Here is a 22,214-nt window from a genome sequence, read left to right on the forward strand (position 1 = left end):
TGCCCATGGACCGGTCCATATCTACGTGCTGCCGGCGAAAGCCCACGTGTTATGTCACTTGTCGCTCGCTTAACTCACTTTCTACTTTGCTGAATGAATTCGGAATCATGCTTGCTCCCTAGTCTTCGTCTGTTTAGCACACTCACTACAAATTTTCAATACCCTAAATAAAACATTTTAAATTTCTTGCTGGTTGTCAAGTGCTTTCTAAATATTTGCGGTCATGGGTTTTGTGTCTGACCCGAGTATCCTGTTAAAGAGAGATTTCTCAAAATTACAAATGAGGCCACCAAAGATACCAGAGGCAACTTGCGTGTTCTGTGATGAACATTGCAACAGCACATGTACTACTGTCACACAATGTCCTTCTCAGACTCTGCTTCTGCTGTAGCATACTGTCCATGCCTTTCATATGTCTAGCCCCTGTGCATGTGGCAAGGTCATGTGCATGTTTGTTAAAATATCAATTGCTTTTTTACTGCTACCTTCTCAGAGAGAGATTTCCCCACTCACCTACAGTGCTGTACGGATTCAGGATATAGGCACCATGTTCTCTTGGACCAGCTTTGGGGGCAAGATGCTTCACTTGTGCAGAGGTGTGAAGTCAGCTTGCAAATAGGCCACTCCCCTCCCAGTATTGTGACATATTTCCATACTAATGGTGCTGATAGAGTCAAATGTAAGAGAATGATCATGTTAGAATTTCCAAAGTATCTCCTTCGTGAATCTGCAGCCCAGGCCTTAGGCTCCCAGAGAATTATTTCCATGTGCGCCACACAGCACAACTGCAGAGTACTTGTCTTTTCTTCACTGGGGGAAGAAACTTGCTCCTAGGCTTCTTCCCTCACCTTCAAACCTTGGGCTTGACTTAGGGAGGGCAGAAGTCATTATCATTAGTGGTGCAAAACCATTTATAGCTTGTCAGAGCAAATCTACCACATGCTCTGATAGCAAGCAGTTATTGACCCTAGCAGTGATGCCAGAATGAGGTTTCTTAGCACGTACCTTTAATGATTGGAACTAAAGCGCCAACTACTCTGCAGTCAGAGGTTCATTACCCATGTAATAGACATACATTACAATATGCTCTTTCCCTTACGCAAGAAACAGGGCTGCTAGTAGATATTTATGTAGACCGAAAACCAAGGGCAATTCAGTATCTTAAAGAAATGACCATCTTTGTTAAAAAAACAAACATGTTGCAATTTCATTCAACTACTGGGCCCTGCAAAAGGTTATGCATTTTGATGTGCTCATCCATCTTCCTCCCATAAAGTTTGCGCATGGCAGATTCAAACACTTCAGTTCCTCCTCAAGTGTCACTCATGCCTAAGTAGGATGACTCATCCCAAGGCCACTTTACCTGTGCATGGACCATGCACTCATTTTATACCACTGGACTGTTTTTGAATATAGTACAGAGCAAGAGGGATACGTTTTTGGGAAACACAGGGAAGTGTCTAGTCACCCCCAAAGTTGATCACTTAGGCTCCACAGCAGCTTTCTGAAATTTCTGCCATGAAGAAGTCTCTATGTTTAGGTACGAACCGCCTTGGCTGTGTCCTTGTCCCAGCTTTTAATGAAAGAAAAGAAATAAAAGATACATTTTCCGGAAAGAGCATACCCTTTGTGATGCCTATTTCCTTTGTTGTAACATTGATGTAACTCTGCTTCTTTACTTTCTTCCGGGTACCTTTCCCGCAGGAGAATGTTTCATTTTTTGACTCATATACAAGTGTACTTCTCTCTTTGTCTTGAATCTTATACATTTTGGAGACTCTTTGACGATTGGCCCTAAGAGTGAGCACCCATTGCTTGTGGGAACTATACAGAGTGTGGTAATACTATATCACCATTGTTCTGGTAGCTTTTGTCCTACGTATTTCTTGATGCATTTGCTGACATGACATCATTTTCATCACTGATTTAGGAGGTCCCAAGTGCTGTTTCCTGTTATAAAGTCACAGTCATCTCCCTTGCTTCTGCATTTACTTTACTTTGCTGTGATAGTAACATGTTGTTGGACTTAACATGTCAGCACAAAGGCTTTCCTAAACATGTTGGCCCTTTGACAGAACCTACATACAGTGCTACATTGGACTATGTATGCCTTTTAAGTTCACTTCCTGCTATGCAAACGTCATCTTCTGATTTAAGGCTCGTCTCCGAGGGTACAGTTAACCTCTACTCATGCAGTCCGTAGCCCATGGCGTTCATTTCTAGGACAGCTACTGAGGATAACGCTCACAAAGTAGGCGTAGCCCACCTATTGCCCACCACTTCCCCAAACAAAAAGCCAGGCCTGTTTGCTTTGCCAGTGCTTGTTATCTCAGGCGGCGTGTTCCGCGGTGAGTGGCCGAGGCGCAGTGAAGGCCGGGTAATGTTTGATTTCAGACCTATACATAGAAACAGGAGAGTCTTGGGGGGAGGAGGGGGCGCGGGACGCGGCGTACGTTCTTGTCACTTTATCTGCTAATCTCAGCGCGCAGCTACTAAAACATCTGAGTTTATCCTTTTAAGTCCACTCTGTCTGCAGTGCAAGTCCCCGGCTTGTGCCGCTGCTGTCAGGTCCGTGTCTCCTTGATCAATATTTACTTAACAAACAGCGGGGATAGGGCAGTTTGTTTAGAGGGCTCACGCGCACACAAGGGTGAATGAATGCTCGGTAAAGTACTTGAACTGCCTGTCTCCTTTCCAAGGAGATCTTTTTTTACCTGGGCTTTCTGTGCATTCGGGGGAAAAATCAGCAAAGCTTTGCAAAATTCAGCGTTATTGTCAATACATCTTGCAAAGTCTAGCAAACCGCATAGGAGCAAGATGACTTTTTCCCAGATGCTGTAATGCACATTGAAAGATGCATTGTGTCTTTTATTGTCGTCCTTATTCAAGGGATTCACGGAGGGTAAATATATCGCTGGCAGCTTTTTCTTATCATATCCTGCAATTGCAGAAGCAATATTTCACAGCCATAAACTGGCAGGTGCATTGTAAAATCGCCAGAGTTTTTCAAAGCGATGCACTTTTCTTTGGGATAAAATTGTAGAGAGGAATAATTTAATTTATCTAATAAGATGAACCGGGCGCCTAGTTAGCTTTAAGGCACCTGGGCGTTGTTTGAGTGTCTTATTCTTTTTTTAAATTATTTTGTGAATCAGAGTTGTAAAGAGCCTTCTGAAATATTCATGGCGAATTGTCTGAGAAGCAGTTTCTGTGTTATTTACTGCAATGTATAACAGTCACAGAGGATTAGTTCGACAATACCCGTAACAAAAGCACAACAGCTGATGCATGTGATGTTAGGAGGTGACAAAACAGTTAAAGTATGCTGCTGGCTACAGGCAAGCAGTCAGCAGATGCAGACAAAAGGGTTTGTGACAAGAATAACTCTCTCTCCAAGGCGAGCAGTCAAGAGTGTCCAAAATACCAATACCCTTTTCTCCTTGACATTGTCTTCTTCTTATAGTCGGCATTGTGTTGCCCTTTTATAGTAGCAAACACAAACAAAAGACCTCAGACGCTCTGTAAGGAAACAATTTGCTACGTTAGCACCACTCGAGGATATAGTCGCAAATCTTGGCCTTCGCGATGAAGAAAACCTGACAGTTCTCACAGAGCGCCCTTGGTGTGCAAAAAACAGATAACATGTCGGCCATTTTAGGCACTATGTCCAAGCAAAGGCCTGGTGCTTAAAAAGAGTGCCACTATCAGTATCTCTGGAGGCTGTAATGAGGATCCCGAAGAGTAGGTGACAAGTCGTTGATGAAACAATGTATATTTTTGAGAATGATAGAAATCTACATGCGCGGTGTCCAGAAAAGAGGAAAGTCTGCAGTTCCCTTAACCTTTGCGATTCCCCATATATTTGCCGTGACATTCGTTCATCTGCCAAGCGCACTTGGCAAGGCTGGGCCAGCGAGTGCGGTTCCAGTGACCGCTAACCTTGGTATGTCCTGACACCTATGATGAGGATCTGCAGGACACAGAAGGCAGGCAGGCTGCTATGTCAGGCTTTTATTATGTACTGCAGAGGCTGGGGACAGTCGGTTTAATAAAACAAATCATCCTTGAAGGTAAAGCAACTGGGAAGAGGAGGAGGAGGAGACGAGTCATTTCTGCCGCACAGACAACGCAGCCTGGCCAAAGACAATGCAGCATCCCGTTGACAGAGAGTGGACATATTTCACAAGGTGTTTCCCTATTTACATAGATAAGTGTTTTTTTATTTTGCTCTAATGCCTCTTTGGACAAAGCATGATAGGAAATTCCTAGGTAAAATGAAGCCCTCTTGACCACAGATAAAGATGACCCCTGCCTCCCGATTTAGCTGTTTCTGTCAGCTGCCTTCGACACACTCAACCATCCAACCCTCATTAGCACCCTGCAGTCTCAAATGGGATTCAATAGCAATATTCTTCCCTGGTTCTCCCGCTGGTTTTACAATCGACATGACTTTGTTCACCTGGGCACCTCCAGTTCCCAAAAGAACTTGCTTGGTGTTCTACTTACAGATGACAGCAACAAGATCTATTTATTTATTTTTGAGTTTATATAGCACTGGCTAGACCCAACGGTATCAGAGCGCTTTACATGTTTAGAGAATACGTTTTCACAAGTACATGACAAGGGTCAGGTGGGAATCACAGACAATCATGTAGAAAAATATAGGACAACAGAACATTAAAGTAAACACAATAAGAATACAGTAATATTTATCAATCAAGCTATTGGGTACTGGGGAAAGGGATAGGCTTTGCATCAGCGTAGTCAAACTGTCAGTGGACTTCCTCAGCAGGAATTGACCAAGACTTTGGGAGACGTAAGTCATCACATGTTCTAGTTGAAGTAGTTGTTGATTAATAGAGATTTGAGGTCCCGTTTGAAGCAAGAAAAGGAGGGGTCGCAGCTCAGGGCCTAAGGGAGAGAGTTCCAAATATTGAGGGCATTTCTAGAGAAGGAGAGTGCCTCTGATGATTTGTTTTAAGTCTAGTAGGTGTGACAAGAAGCAAGTTGAAACTTTTCAGAGCGCGGCCATTTCCTTCTAGCAATAGTTTTGATTCAAGATATTTGTTTTGTTTAGTATGTAAGGATTTATGGCTGATACATGCTGTCTTGTAGATGCACCTTCCTTCAATGGGGAGCCAGGTGAGTCTTTTGAAAGCTGGGGAGATGTGTTCAAACCGCTTGGTCCTGTGACGAGTCTGACAGCCGCATTGAGGAAAGTACTTAGGGGCTGAAGGTGGCTTTTGGGAGTTCCTGTCAGGGTGGCATTGCTGTAGTCAAGTTTTGAGAGGACTAGGGATTGTACTACTGTCTTAAGATCTTCAGGTTGAATAAACTGTTTGATTTTCTTGGGGTGTTTTAGTGTGTAGAGTGCACCTTTGGCTGTATTTTTGATGTGTTCTTTCATTGACAGGTTTGTGTCTCTGGTGATGCCCAGGGATTTAGCTGACACACCTCATTTTCAGGAATAAACAACACAGTTTACAGATTTCATTTATGCCGGTAGAGGCTCATCCATGCAGTCAGAACACCAACCATATGCTTGTATGACACTCCCAGCAATATAAGACTAGAACCAGTCATTCCGTCAACACCCAGAGCAAGTGCTTTTTGTATTACTGTGCATGACTTCCATAAGAAGCCTCTCTGATAAATCACTGCTAAGACGTGCCCTCATTCGATAACAAAACCCGTTACCCACTGTTGCTATGTCACAAAGGCCTCCCAGCCTAGGTTGACAGGGCTCTCTTAGAGCCTGTTTATGCAATGCTTATTGTCTGCTTTGACTGAACACAGGAAGCATAGCTGCAGGAGAGGGAAGGGAGGTACAGAATGTGGTTGATGTTGGTTAAGGACTGCAAGTAAGGTATTTTTTTTTTTTTTTACATTTGAGTCATGGAGGAGAGGCCATGTTATGTATGTCCACTCCCCCTCCTATTACTTCTCTGCCACTTAATAGCAGTTGAAAGCAGAGGCCAATGATTTTGGAAGCCATACACAACATAACAAATTATAGATTGTTAAAAGTAAATTACGCAGATGCTTTTCACCATTATTGACAACTCGAGATTCAGTCTTATTGTTTATTTGATGTGAGTCAGAATCCAGAGGGGAAACATTCCAGTAATTGACTGTTACCCATCTATAATGCAATATAGAATCAAATCAATCTTTATTTGGCCAAAGCCGTAAAAGAAACACACATAAAAAGTAATACAAGATGAAATTACATCCATATACAATCATCCTAGCAAACGCAGAAAATCATTTTAGACGATATATGCAGAATGCCAGCATCATCGACATAAACATTCAGAGCTATATGCAATATATGCATCTGATTGGGCACCACCATCATGAATCCCCAATTCTAAATTTCGTTAATAATTGCTATGACATAGCAACAGTGGGTGCTAAGTCATAAAGGAAATGCAGGCTACCCTGACAGAGCTGTTTGAGAGCCTGATAGAGCAGAACTGGCTCTCTGCTCTGATGGACAGCAGAGAGCACAGCTTCGGGCAGGGGAGGGGAGGGGAGGCACCGAGGAGCGGGAAGGTGTGCCTGGTGGGCTTTTAAAAAAAAAACATTTAGGGCAGGAAGGTCAGGATGTGTTATGTATGGCTCTCCAATCCTTTATTTGCCCCTACTAAGCAGTTGAAAGCAGGAGCAGATTATTTTGAGGGCCATATAGGACTCTAAGTTATAGATGGATAAAAAGTGAATAATTGGAAGTTTTTTCACTAATGGAAATATCTAATTCTTTATTTTGAAATGTAGATTTACCGTGGTCTACACTATAAAGTGCCACCTCTTGCTCTTAGGATGGCAGTTGAAAATTTCATCGACGTATTTCATGCAGCCACGCTGGCCCAAATGTCACAAGTCCTATTATTTATCGCTTACACTGTAAACGATCTCTTCACCCTTAGCCTGGTGGGAAAGAGAAGAACTGAAAAGCTTATTGTTGGTTGCAAAGAAAACAAAAACATATCTTTGCTCTAAATGAGTCTGGTGCCTATGTTGCAGGGTCTGACTACCAGTTTGGGTAAATAGTAGGTCATTTTAAATATAAAATCTACTCGTAAGGAGCGGCCTGCTTCTCAAAATAAACCCTCAAATGCACAACAAAGAAAGGGTGAAAAAATGCAATGTTTCCCTCTGAAATGTTCTTCAGTTCTTCCATTTCAGACATGGGAAGCAAATCCATTCCTGCATTTTGTTTCATTTTAACACTAGTGGTTCTGCTTTTATAACGCAAAAAATGTTATACTACGTGACCCGTGTCGCTATCGTAGCTCTCATTGGACTTCATGCTCCCCAATAAACATTACCCTGAGGTTTCTTACTTCCCATCTCTATGTACTGTCGTGGTGCACACTACCGTATGCTCCTCTGTATAAGTGGTGATGATCTAATGCAGCACAGAGCTCTGTGTACGTGTGATGGATGGCATGCACATGGTTGCTGAACATGGTTCTGTGTAAGTCCTAATGCTGCTTAGGGTTCTGAATAAGTGATGGTGCCTGATGTTGAACAGGGCTTTTTATAAGTGCTGATGCCTAATATAACACCGGGCTCTGTATAAGTGCTGATGCCAGATGGTGCACAGGGTTGTGAATAAGTATGGGTGTCTGATACTGGGCAGTGTTGTGTATAAGTGTGGATACTTGAAATTGCACAGAGTTTTGTATAAGTGTGGATTCCCGATGCTGCTTGAGGTTAAGTTCTGGTCCATACACTCAAATTCCTCGGTGTCTTTTGACCAGTGCGCATGTGTCCCAATATAACTACAACAAATGATGGACGGAATGCTGAATAATTCAAACATTCTCCCCAGTCAAGAGATCTGGGTTAAATCCATTATTCTTTTGCCCACTGTGCCACTCCAGTTTGGACCCAGTCATATGCAAATCAGTCTTGACCCTGTGCCTCATGGGAACAGCCCAGACCGAACTGCCAAGCCAGGTCCTCCCTGGACTGGAAACTAGCATCCTGGGACCTGTTTCGGGGTATGTCACCCTTCATCAGCCAGGCTAGCTTGAATCCACTGGCTAAGTGAGCAAGGGACCCACGCCTGGGCATACCCATCCCAGTTAGGACGAAAAGTGTAACTGCAACAAATGATGGACGGAATGCTGAATGATTCAAACATTCTCCCCCAGTCAAGAATGAATATATCCATTGGTTTGTCAGCATGGCAGACATGGCTTTCTGTCTACTGGTTTTTGTGTGCAACTGTTTGTCGGTCTCTGCACATGGGTCTCTCTGTGTCTTTTTCTGTGGATGATTGCTTATATAGCTTTTGCTTGGTATAACAGTAGTTGTATTTGAGTGTGTTCATGAATGTAAGCTTTAAGTGTCCTTGTTTGTTATGTGCCTCTGACGGTTTCCATTATAGGAAGTCAAAACCTGGCTTTATCAGTGCTTGTTTTTAGTAGTAGCCTCTCTTCTTAGATTCTGCGCCCTAAATCTAATCTGGTGTCTCTTTACCAAAGTGCATGGCTAGATCTTTGTGAAGTAGTGCCATCTAAAGTAGCATGAACTCTTATACCTAATTCATGTGTGCTGCGAAGCCTGTGACTGTAAAGCAAATTCTGTTGCAGATCCCAGTTGCAACTGGATAAATGCTACTTTGTGCGAGATGATGAAATACTGTTCTTCAAGAGCCCCATTTGAACACATAACTAGACACTGATGAGCATTGGATGCTATTATTCGGAGGTAGTACCAAATGTGTTGACGCGTTTCACCAGGCAGTGTATAGAAGACAGAAGCATACCGAGAGGTTTAGCAAAATTTGCACAATTGTGCTGAAAATATTAACGTGGAACAAAAGGGGGTGGTAATGGACGGAGCATCTGAACCAATCAAACACTCACACCCAGTCAAAAGGATCTGGTTTAATCCATCACCGTTCTTTAGCCCACACTTGGCAGTTCGGGCTGGACTGTTCCCATGAGGCACAGGGTCAGACTGATTTGCATATGGCCATGTCTGAACTGGGGTGGCAGAGTGGGCTAAAGAACGGTGATGGATTAAACTCAGATCTTTTGACTGGGTGTGAGTGTTTGATTGATTCAGATGCTCCGTCCATCACCACCCCCTTTGTACCGCTTTTGGCCGCCATAAGTGTGGCAGGGTATGCTCAGACGTGAGTCCCTTGCTCACTTTGCCACTGGATTCAAGCAAGCCGGGCTGAAGACGGCTGGAATGCCAGAAACCGGTCCTCGGAAGCTTGTTTCCGGTCCAGGGAAGACATGGCTTGGCAGTTCGGGCTGAACTGTTCCCATGAGGCACAGGGTCAGACTGATTTGCATTTGGCCATTTCTGAACTGGGGTGGCAGGGTGGGCTAAAGAACGGTGATGGATTAAACCCAGATCTTTTGACTGGGTGTGAGTGTTTGTTTGATTCAGATGCTCCGTCCATCACCACCCCCTTTTGTACCGAAAATATTAACGTGTCATGACTATTTTTTATATCTCGATGGTACTATGAACAACTTTGAAGCTAATCTTTTACTAGTTCATGCGCCACAGTGTCTGGGCACGAAGAGTAAGGATTGTTACTTTTTGGCTAGTTGCAAAATATGAGGGTAAATTCACTATTAAAGTTTAACTTAAATGTTGCCAGCAACTTAAGGGCCAGGGGGCTTTACACTTTTGAGTAAGTTTACTACTTTTTAGCTAGTCACAAAATCCTATTGTAAAATTACTCCAAACATGTAACTTGCAATCAGATTTTGGGAATAGCCAATAAGTAATAAACCTACTCAAATGTGTAAGTTACTCAAAAGTGTAAGCTACTTTTGTGAACCGGGCCTTCAGTGTGGGCACAGTGAGGCAGGTATCGCAGCCATGTTTTTCTCTACTGAATGAGCAGCCCCTGAGCCTCTCTCTTCAAGTTACTACGGCAGGCATGGGAAGGAAAGGTATCCGTAACACCTGTCTTCACATATACCTGGAGAATAGAATTCGACACCCTCTTTGCCTTGCCTACATTAAAAGCCTTAATAAAGTCATATGAGTGAACCTTTCCACATAGCACTCCACACACTGGGAGGGTGAGGAGGCTGTGACTTCAAAGAGTGACACTTCTGTGGGATGGTTGTTCACATACTATGAGACTGTCCAGATGATTATTGTTAAGAATGGAACATACATTTCCTGTTCTAAATTCAAAGAGGAGGTGCTGCAAAGCTGGTTTAGAATATAATCTGAGTTGCTCCTTCTATGCCTGCTTCTGCACCCAGTTACATAGGCAACGTTCTTCAGATACACCATGTTTCTTGTGAAATCCAGCCTGCTGCAAATCCTTGCTCCTGTGCTATTTGCATTGTCTGCTTCCACCACAATGTACCGAGCAGACCTAGAGATTGCTGAGGCAGACTGAGAGACCTTGCAAACACACCAGGCACATACTTTGACACTGTTGCGCTCTGGCCCTATAAATAACTGCTCTCCAGAAGAGAATAGAGGCAGCCATTTTTAGAACGCGCAGGTGTCATGTACGCTAAGCCCCTTCTTGCCAACAAGAATGAGCGTTGTTCTCCTTTGAAGAAGCGGAGGCCTGAAACTGAAAACTTCATTAATGCCATTGTCTCCTTGTGTCGGCAGGTCCCGGAGAGATTCCTGGAAGTGGCGCAGATCACGTTACGAGAGTTTTTCAATGCCATTATTGCCGGCAAAGATGTTGATCCCTCCTGGAAGAAGGCCATCTACAAGGTCATTTGTAAACTGGACAGTGAAGTCCCTGAGATTTTCAAATCCCCAAACTGCCTGCAAGAACTGCTCCACGAGTAGCGAGCCCACGGCGCCAACCGAGCGTAGCAGCACCCCAGCACGGATGCCCAAATTATGTGTCTCCTTAGTAATTTCATATATGTGTATATAATTGCTATATTTACATACATATGTCTATGTATATGAATATGTAATTCCTTATGGATTCTATTTATTTATTTTATTGTGTCAGGTTGAAGGGGCTAATTATGTCGCTTATGCTCTCTGCTTTTTACCCAAGACCCTTAATATGTGGACTCTGGATAGGGTAATTTTCAGGGACACGATTTTGATCCTGTTTCAGCAAGTCAGGGCATTAAGTGTAAAAAAAGGTGTGTTTATCAAACATTGCTCGTTGAAAAGTAGCCTTTTCATCATGTAAGAAAAGTCATAGCACAAAACTGAAGGTCGTAAATTGCACAGTGCACTGATACTGCCAAATGTCTGAACATAGCGCTTTCAACAGGCTGGATCTCTTCGGCAAATATCCCAGATCCTGTTTTGTGTACTGAACGTGCAACATGTACATTTTAAGCACTCACGAGGACACTAAATCATTGATTCCTGAACTTAACACTTTTCCTGGTTAGAATTGTTTTTCTCCATGATTGTTGGTGAAATAATAGCTTATAACTGATGCTTTACAGTCTGAGACTAAACCATGTTTCACGCAGATGTTTCACAAATATTCTAGATTAATTATAAAATGAAATAAATCAGCCTAGCACGTACAGGAGGGCATTTACTGTTAAAAAAGTCTTTCATGCAGGGTTCACCATTTTGTGGCCATCTTTCTATCCTGTTGTTAAAGCAAACTTAATGTACCCTGTGTGTCAGGAAAAACCCTCCCATTTAGTGTGCGCAGTGTATAGATAGGAGCTTGTAACATTATAGGAATAGGTTGGTGGGAGAATTTCCATCACATAGGGTCCAGTTAATGTGGAAGTATGCAGCACTGCTACATCCTGCAGCTTCCTGGGACCGAAGATGGATGTTGCACAGAAGCCTTTGTACATTTGGGGATGCAGCATAGAAGCACGTACGGTTACTGGGTGGATGGAGCACGTTTTAGTGTAGTTGTTGAGGACTATGATATCACAATGCAAGGAGCCCTGAGACAAGCCATGAGAACCTTAGCAGCAGGGAAGTGATGAGGAATGTTGTGATTTGTGAGGTGATGTATTGCTAGAGATTAGACATTGGCACACTAGCTGACCACTTCGTGCCTTGGTGTGTGCTTGGTGGTTTTCAAAAAGATGGTTCTATCAGTAAAATGCATTTAGTTCATCTGGGAGCATCATACAGCAAATATCAGCTTTATATAAATGAAGAGGTATGCAGGTGTGCAGGGTTAAATGGATAGCTATATATGGCAAAGTCAGAAATGAATTACCTTAAAAGTACTATGCCACTCCATGGTTGGCGATGTATGTTTCACCATGCAATCACAAGGAGCTTGTTATGAAGGCAGGCTGAGTGTGGATTATTGCCATCAGTAAAACATGGTAAGGAAGCTATGCCGCCATTCACTGAATGGGAGGGAATAGACAATGCCACACTTTCCTTGACTTTAGGAGCGATAGACCTGGTTGCTCATTGGAGGGTCAATGCAGTGCGTGGGCAGCAGTATGTTACTAGTATTTCGTCTTCAATAACTAACGAAACCTACAACAAAAAATCATGGTCTAAATTGAAGCTTGTTTGTCCCAGATGTAAGTATGAAGAACTACTACAAGAAGCAACAATAAAGAAACATTCCTCTGAAATGACAAAACTTCATAATGTCTTTTTTACTTGGCAAGCGAGGAACACCAAATGACACTTTTACCAAGTGGCAAATCCAGATATGTAATCAGAGTGCTAAGCATTTCTCCTCTCAAACAAAACTTATTCTAGTTAAAATATGTTTCCTTTCAAGTATGAATCTGTAGGATACAACTAAAAGCTGTTGATGACTAATCTTGCGCAATACAAGAAGGAACTGCCATTTTCGTGTGCTCGCTTCAGTAGATCTTCATTTGTCATATACGTAAATTGTAAACATTCCTCAGTGACATAATTCATTAATCCTGGGGCATGTAATTCCAACCATCCTTCTTTATCTTTTGCGTATTCAACTGTTTTCAGCACTATTCAACGTTTTGTATTGACTTGGCTGTTATTTTTCTATTAGTAAATAGATAATACTGATTTCAGTACTTCTGACTACAAATTTATAATGTCTTTTCTTCACAAAAGTAGCTATTGTGTCATGAGTGTGCAAGTAAAGTGAGGTAGATTCCTTATATTCAATTGGCTAAATAACAGATTAAATAACAGAGTCACTGTGAGACCTAAGGCACATACCCAGTGATTGCTCTCCTCCTTTCCACCATTGTTAAGTCTTGCTAGACCACAGAGAACACGTTGATTGAGTTTCCTATTCTGCCCTTATTACAAATTATTTGTTTCATGCCTTATCTAACTTTCCCTCTGCACTACATAAAAAAATCATATTCTGCTCCTCTTTGTTCAGAAGTACATTTATAATAGTTTAAGAAATAAACTGTGTTGAGGAAGGAGTCACTGCAAGAAGACACATTTTGGTTAGTGACATTATATTCATCCTGTATGACAGTGCTCCTTTCGTAAAGGAACGGTTTTAATTTTGGAGACTACATTTATCCACATGGCTACCTAGATTGCCAGGTAAATACCCACTTCACTTGCTTACTTACTTTTGCCTACTACCCATGTTGGGGTATTGGCCACAATTAGGACTCTCCAGCTATCTCTGTCTTGGCTTTTCGATAACCACTACAGTTACACTTAATTTACAAATACTGCTGATGGAAGAAAATGTGTCCAATAAATTGCCAGCATGAAGGTTTATAAGCCTGCTGATGTTAGATTAAATAGCACAATCCTATGATCCTATGTCATCACCCTTAAGCACTGGCAACAACTACGGAGTAGGAACAAAACAAACAAAAAATGTGTTGAAATGTCTCTAGTTTTGCATGTATTTAGCAGTTTTAAAATTGATATTCCCTAGTTAAAGAGAGATACCAGAGAGATAAATTAAAAAGGGTGTATCTATCTTTGTTTACCCACATTTTTGTGTACTTATATACAGATAAACACAGTGGAAAACGTAACAGTGAATTTACCCACAGTTCTAGTTACTGTTAATCAAATATATGTGCATCTTTTCAAATATTTTTATTAATATGGCTAGATTTAAACTGGCAATACGTCAGACACTGGAGAAAACCTCATATCCACCTTATACACAAAGTCAGAACTTATTTGTAGACTGAAAGATTATCAATCCATATGCCTTGATAAGTGATAAAGACCTACATTTCCTCATATGTTTTAGCACCTTCATGACTAAAACTGCACATACCGGTCTACAAGATATTACAGTTAGAACACCCAATAATTAAAAAAAATTGAAATATAGTAATTTTCAAAACTAAGATTTTCATCATATAGGAACTATTGCACCTACTCAATCTGGCAACACATTTGTAATAATTGAGTATTAAAATAAAATGCATTATAGCCATATTGCCTTTGTGCCTCCCAATATATTTCTGAATATAAGATTACATATGCTAAATTGTAAGAAAGATCTTTCTTTTTAGTAATGCTATTGCTACAATTTTCAATAAGCTGTTGCTACTTAGTGGGCAGATGAGTATCTTTTCACAGCAAAAAGAAAAGTTTACATGGGAATAAAGGTGAAATCCATGAGGAAATGCCACATTGCCATCCTCTATTAACTCAGATTTATGTTTGCACCTGATGTTGAAGTCTGTGCCTAGACCCTAAATGCACCAGCGGAAGGATCAACTTCCTTCAAATTACCAGTATTTCCCACAAGTACAAAAGTCTTTGTGCCTTCTGTGGCTTACCATTTCATGTTTTGAACATTATATTCATTTTCTACTGTTGCAATAAGCACTAGGTTTTGATTTCTGGCTGTTTAACATAATGTTGATAGCTATGCATATTTTGTGTCTTTCTTAAAACCAAGCATGAGAATACTGTACGTTTTTGAAGAAAAGAGTTTCTAGAACCATTTGATAAAGCAGATTATTTTTTCCTCAATTGTTTAAGCAACATTCAAGTTTTGAAATCTCTTGTAGAAGCCAATTTTTTGTAACAACTGTGGTGAATATATTGTGATCTCTTAGCCTAAAAGGAGTGTAGTATAGAAGCAATAGTTCATACAACGTGACATACATTTATTATGTACATATACATACATAATATTTGGATATGTAAATACAAGTCTGAAGTGCAAATGCTACACTTTCCTATCTAGATTCAAATCCTATTTTAGACATGTTTTGTGAGCAGAATGTTCTAATTGCAATTAAAAGCATAATTATTTCTGTATCTATGGTTGTGTAATGCGAATGTTTCACAGTCATGGTAAAGATGTGGAAGATGTTAGGGTGTTGTATCTAGTTGAAAAAGTGTCACCTATGTATTCCTGAGGTTTGCTTTGTGCCTATGAGTATTATTTAATTAAAGTGTATAAGTTTGCAGATTTTTTTGTGTTACTGTACCAGATAGAGGGTAAATATCTGCAATTGAGGGGAACTTTTATAAAGCAATGTAAATAATATGCGTTGATGTAAGTGAATAAGGAGGAAGATTTTAAAAAACAAAAAAAGTACAAAACGTTCAATTTATAAAAAAAATACTCTACTTAGTGTATATTGGTATTGAAAGTCAACTTTCACATTTTTTAAGAAATAACAGATTTTCATCAAAGGTAAAGTGATATAATTTCTGTAAAAGGTCAGACTTTATTATGTGTATATGCAGTACTATACAGTGAAATGTTTTATTATGGTTACAAGTAAATATTAAGTAGGGAAAATGGTGGAGCATTTTGAATTTAAAATAGGATTCTCACCAGCAACATTGCAAAATTTGTAATGTAGATCATGGTTTAAAAACTGCGAAAAGTAAAATTTGTACATGAATAGTCAATGCAAAAATAATTTGCCTTGTGTATGATATACAGTGAGATAGTAGTTAGTATTACAAATGAAACATGTTGCCCTTTTTGTTACAAGTATGTATTTGTAAACTCTGTTATGCATTGTTTTCAAAAGGCTCCCCTTAAAGAATTCAACTGTCTTCTGAGTAAGCAGTTACTGTATTGCACTTACATGTTTTGTTTAAGAAAATGCAATTTTTATTTTCTGTTGTAAATTATATGTTGAAATTCAAGCTGGAATGTTCATTTCTGATGCTAGGATAAAAACTGCTAGTTAACCTTTGCAACTTCTGAAAAAAGTATTTATATTAGATTACATAGAGGAGACACAATTTTCAAAGTAGCGTTTCTAATTTCACATCAAAGCCAGTCTCTGTTTATTAAAACTAAATGTACATGTTTGCACACGAAGCACTTCTAAATTTTGTTGATCTAACTTAAATCTTTACAGTAAAGTAACCTGAACTTATTTGTCCCAAAAAGTATTTGTAGTTTGAATACATAATTTCCAGTTTGAACACTGAAGAAGAGTCAAAGGTTAGGATTTACCTCAGTATTATCTTAGCTATCATTCATGTAAATAAATACAAACCATGAAAAAACTGCCTTTACATTGTTTAGCAATATGTTGTAAATAGCATATTATGCTCTTTTGTAAAAAAAAAACCTTTAATTTGAAAATAGTTTAATAAATGAATTGATAAAGTACATTTTGATTTCTATTGTAGCTAGAGGCAATTTCAACTGTGGATATTTTGTTGTTGTCAAGTTCTAAGGACTTTGCATAATTTATTGGTTTAATTTATCATAATTTATTTGAAAAGGTGTACGACACTGTATTACCGAAGATGTACTGTAATATTAATTGATCATATGACTAAACAACAAGATTCCTTGTCTCTTTAAGGGAAATGGTGCAGTAGATAATTGCTTTCAAATCCTTGATAAATTTTCAGCTCGGCAGCTACAAAATTAAAACATTTGTTTTTGGGGGGGAGGGAATTTTATTTTTGTGTGTTTTATGCTTTTGTATATTCTCCAGACTTTTACCTGTTTGCTTTGTACCACTTAAAGAATTCAGTAGTTCAATTGCCTTGTGTGCCTTCCATCTTCTCTAAACTGAATGTATGTGCAGTATATATGCAAGCTTGTGCAAAATAAAATATAAATTGCAAGCTCATTGCCATTGTTTGGAGTTATTTCTCCTTGTGCGGTAAAGAATATGTGATGCATTAATATAAGAAATTCACCTTCTTTCCTATTAGGACAGTAGAAATTTACATTCTTATGTTTTTATTGACATAGCTTTGGCCTACAGTCAAATAATACATCTGCATGAATGATGTTAACATTTCAATTGCTAATGCACGCAACTTTATAACAACATTGTACTTTTTTTAAATAGCATACTGCACAAGTTACTACATCACAAATAGAACTTAAAGAATTCCTGTATTGCTGTTTACATATATTGTTTTAGAGTCTTTAGAACCTAAGGAGCAAAAGGAACAAACAGCCAAATGTGCCTTTGCTTTCTCGAGAAGCTGTAAGATTTGTTTGTTTTAATTTAATCTGTTTTGGATGAAGCCTTCTGCCTAAGTACTAAAGCATTAAAATATATTTTTTATTAAAAACAACAAACAACAGGATAAACTCTATGTTGAAAAACGGGCAAAAAAGATGAATCATATTACGATTTGTCTAGAAAAAGAATGAGGGATAAAAAGTTGAGGGAACTATAGGAGCAAAGCAATTTTCTAAGTTACTGGGAAGAAAAAATCTATCCAGTTAGCTTGTTTATATCGGATCTTGCAATCTTCTAATCCACACAATTGCTGGTAAGCCACTCGTCTTTGTCATTTGAGCGCCTGAGCCCCTGAGTGGGAAAAGCATAGCAGTTGTTGTGGTGTTGCTGTGTCTCTCCTCATGTTGCAACTTTTGCGATCTTCCATGTATTTCACGTCATTCAGCAGAAAACGCTCAAGGCTTTCAGAGTGATTAAGGTAGCATCTGCATTAATGTGCTGCAGTCTATTTCACAGTACATGCAGGGAACCTAGCATTATAACGTACTGTGGTGAAATGTACTGATTGTAATAGATGAGCCATTATTCATAAGATTAGTTGTTGAAGCTTTGCACTTGAATGCAAGTATTTTTAACTTCATCTTTATTGACTTTTCTTGTTGTAACGAAAATACAAACTTGTGCCTTTGTAATTGAGCAACATATACTTCCTTTATTACAGTATATGTAGTGATCACGGGATACTGTTGTGACTCTCCCCTATCTTCCCATATCCCAGTAAGCACTGCATGCCAGCATCAGATACTTAAACTCTTGAGCCCATCCTCAATTAACCAACTCCCCTTTTGCCCTTATTATTCAGTCTACCTCATGATATCATTCCCATATATATCTTCAAATTTCCTAGGATATCATTGACAAACATACACTGTTATTTTTTATTTATCATACAGTTGCCCATTTTCCACAGTGATATCCCAAGTGAAAGAAGGGACTTCTAGAATAAAATACCTTGTTTAGGCAGTAGTGCAAATGCAATTAACTTATTTTTTGGACACAATAATTGCATCCATAATCATGAAGGAAGAGAAGAACATTGCAGGCAAAAGACATGCACGGTGCTGGAGTGCATCATAGCCTTTTCCAAGACAGATTCTGCTGGCTCCACGAAAGGGGGTGGGAGTGTTGCAGTGTGTGCCTCAGATCATGGCATCTTAAGCTACCTTGCATAAAATTGCAAGGAAGCAACACCTCTATGTAGACAGAAAATGTGATCTGAGAATGAAGTCCCCACCTCCTTGTCATGCACCCATATGCTAGTATACTACTAGAGCAGCACAGAAAATGACAGACATGATAATAAGCCATTTTTAATAGATCTATACACTTGAGACTTAAGTAAAATATGAACATGACATTTAAAGCGCACACTTTCTATTTATTTACTGGTATTGGAAAAAACAAGCATCAGTACGTCTTGGCTAGTACTATATGGTGAACAGTACACAAGTCATGGGTGTAAACAATTATCGATTGAAGTCTCATTCCCCTTATTGCTTTCTTTCTGCCCACTCTGCCCTCTCTGTTCCTGATCCTGTGCATACCCCTTCTCCCTCTCTAATTATGTTCCTGGTGTGCAGTCCACTTGCGTTTCTGGTATCGATACAGCAATTCCTTGGAGTTGAAATACCTTCATGACCCTCTTGACAACCCCATGTCCCTAAAACTGTGGGCAGCCCGTCATCTTTAAATGTGACATTACTGGTGTCTATTATCCTGCAGATGGTAATTGACATAATGATACTGTTGCTCTGTTGTTAGGGACACAGTGGAATGTTATAGTCACCAGTTTCTGTCCCTCGTTTTAGAACTCTATGTCACCTTCTTCTTTCTCCTGCTTACAGTACCCTCTGTAAGAAAAGCCAATGCTTAGACGTAAAACCGGTTTTGTGTCATACATTGATTTCTTACATTGACATATGTACACCTCTGTCATATTGGTGGCTTTGTATTTGATCCATCTGTATTCCTAAGATTAGCCAGGTCCTAGAATGCATTCCACAGTATCCTGTATAGCAAATTCACACTGTTTAGTGTGGGGGCAAAAGAGGTGTTGAATGGGGTTGTCTTGGCTATACATTACACATCACCCGGCTGTGACCCTCACTGTGATACTGGTTTTGGGAGGATTGCACAAATTGTACTGACGTGTTTGTAGGACATTGTGTACTGACTCCTGTCAGTTACTCAGGCACGAAGATAGTTCCGATAATCTCCTACATAGGGACTGGAGGTTCAGTAGGTGGCCCACCTCCAGTTCCATCAGCTTCTGTCTAGATTTCCTTTACGTGTGACCTGAGCTCATACCAGTGCTTTGTGATCTCCTCAGTACTGTGCCTCATAATACCTTATGCATTTTCTTCTTTTGAATACCTTGGCAATTTGGGTGGCCTCAGGAACTTATAGTGATTATTTCCCAAGTAACTCTTCATTGTTTGCTTCACGTTCCTCAAACGGCTTCAAAGCCTACATCTGTAAACTAGTTTTTCTTAATCCAGCCTTTTTATGGTTGGATTTGCAAACACTGTTCATCAGCACCTTCTCTTAGAGGTATGCTGTCCAGCAACATGCTCCTGAGACAGAATCTCCTGGCTGTGATGTCATCAGTTGCAATTTGCAACAACAGAGCCCAAAATTACATTGTTTCCAGTTCGCTTTTGGGAACTTGCTAGAAAATTAATGTAAGCACTAGGCATCGCAATTTGCTGATACAGTACTTTCATATATATGAGCTGGAGACGCAGAGAAAGTTAATATAGATATGTTAACTATTTCTGAATTATTTTTCATACAATCATACTCAAGGCCTTATATTTACAACCAATACTGTCCTCACAAATATTAAACCCAGTTGTAAGGCTGCAGTGTCACTGTCAGGAGCTAGATACCAACACACAGATGGTGCTTAGAAGAAAGTCTTCGACAGTTAGACTGAAGTAATAGGTATTTTATTCTTACAGATATTAACTGCAGATGCAAGCCCGCAACCACTATTTAGACGATTGCGCTTCCACAACGATCAGTAGCCCGGCTACTGATCGTTGTGGAAGCGCAATCGTCATTTTGTGGATAGTAACTTATCATGGTTGCGAAAATAAATACTCAATAAGTAGCGGTTGGTCGTTTATCCACAATTCGGACCTCTTTGTAACATGGGATGCATACCTTCGAGCCCGCTTTTTACTTGCTAAGGTGCTCCGCCTCATATAGACTGCAGTTTGCTTCCACTTATCTGCCGAACAAATAAGATATCTCTCTACCATATTTATGCCTTGATGAAGACTCTGTGTGGGACGAAACACGTGTTGGCGATTTACGTGCTGGGAGAATCTATTTTATGAAATTTGAATATCAATAAAGAAAATATTGAAGAAACTTAAAGTGGACTCTGTTTGAACTCATCTTGGATTATTTGGACCCACTTTATTTACTGGAATTCTTGTTCTGTTCTTCATTCTACTCTCTATGACAGTTAGAGTGTTCCAGTGCTGAGGGCTCTACACTATAGCCCAGACTGAAACATTTGTGATCATTAGGAGTGCTGTAATTAGAATCTCAACTTTCAACAGTTTAGGTAGGTGGGGATCTCTAAATATGGCAGATGGTCTCCCATCAATGGAGCGCATGCCAGCTCCTTGGCTGACCTGGTGGGCCACCTTCACACTTTTAAGGGACCACCTTAGTTTCCATTTGAGTCATGCATTTTAAATCAGTACATGGAGAAAGTAACATTGAAAGTGCAATTAAAATACGAAAAGGTGATGCCTGTAATGCTCTGTCACAGAAAATTGTTCGGGTTCATTCCATGTCATCATTTGTTTGTCACTGGGTCACTTGTGGCAAGGTGAAACTATGTGCAAATCCGACTAGGTTTCTTTCCAGCGGGAACAGTTCATCTGTAGCTGCTTGTATATATTCTCTGAATGGGAGCTTACACTTAGGAAATCCAAGATAATTGTCAGTCTCATTGAGCCATGTCAGAGAGGTGCAATTTGGATCCATTGGTGCAGGGACAAGACCCAGGCCTCATTATACTTTTCTCACTTAGAGCAACACATCTAGCCCACAAATGCTCTGGTGAAACTTTCATCCACTGGCAAATCCTCAGGCCAGGATCCAGTCTGTCATGTTGTCCTCCACTGAAAGACTCTACACAGAAAAAAACGATGAATTAGCCTGAGAATCACCAGAAGACAGAAGATACTGTGATTGCATAGTGTACAATATCCTGACAGCTTGTGCTCATCACCAATTTTTTTAGTTTATTTGTGATTTGTAATCTTCTTAAAATTATAAATTAACCCCTTCGCTGCTCATGACGAGCTCAGCTCGTCATGAGGCACACTGGAGCTGTGCTTATGACGAGCTGAGCTCGTCATGAAACAATAGTATTCAAAGCCTCCCAGCACAGGAGGGGAAAAGCCATAGCAGCCAAGGTGTTAAACAGCATTCTTCATTTGTTCCCATCCGACATGTGTCAGTCACCCTTTGTGATTGTTTGTGCCCAGGACCTTCTACACTACTCTGACAGAAAACATTTGTAAAACACATTATTGTGTAATCCCTTTGCTCATGAATTGGTCAGTGTGTGATCTGTTACAACCTGATCTAAATCTGTATACTAAACATTGGAACACAGAGTATATGGAGTTTGATTGCAGATTGGACAAGATAATCCTAAAAGAACTTTCAGTGACACAAGTAAAATTCTCAGGCTTTCCACTTCTATATTGTCCATCAATAAGACCCAGTTATGTTCTAAGGATATGCTTTTAGTTCAGATCTGTCCAATTGTGCTTTCCAGCACAGAAACATGAAATGGCAGATCTCGCCCCTCCTTGTGCTGTGCTC

General features: G+C 40.1%; 1 protein-coding gene across 20 annotated transcripts in view; it reads left to right on the plus strand.

The window, feature by feature from the left end:
• Nucleotides 1-16,958, plus strand: part of PROX1 (prospero homeobox 1) — a 119,792-nt gene extending 102,834 nt beyond the window's left edge. For all 20 annotated transcript variants that reach the window (XM_086927877.1, XM_086927895.1, XM_086927878.1 and 17 more), the window contains one exon: nucleotides 10,615-16,958. In XM_086927877.1, the coding sequence (XP_086784003.1) occupies nucleotides 10,615-10,800 (186 nt within the window). In that variant the 3' untranslated portion in view covers nucleotides 10,801-16,958. The remainder of the gene's footprint in view (nucleotides 1-10,614) is intronic.
• The last annotated feature ends 5,256 nt before the right edge of the window (nucleotides 16,959-22,214 follow it).

This window comes from Lissotriton vulgaris, chromosome 6 (assembly GCF_964263255.1).
Source record: "Lissotriton vulgaris chromosome 6, aLisVul1.2, whole genome shotgun sequence".
In the NCBI taxonomy this organism is placed as follows: domain Eukaryota; kingdom Metazoa; phylum Chordata; class Amphibia; order Caudata; family Salamandridae; genus Lissotriton; species Lissotriton vulgaris.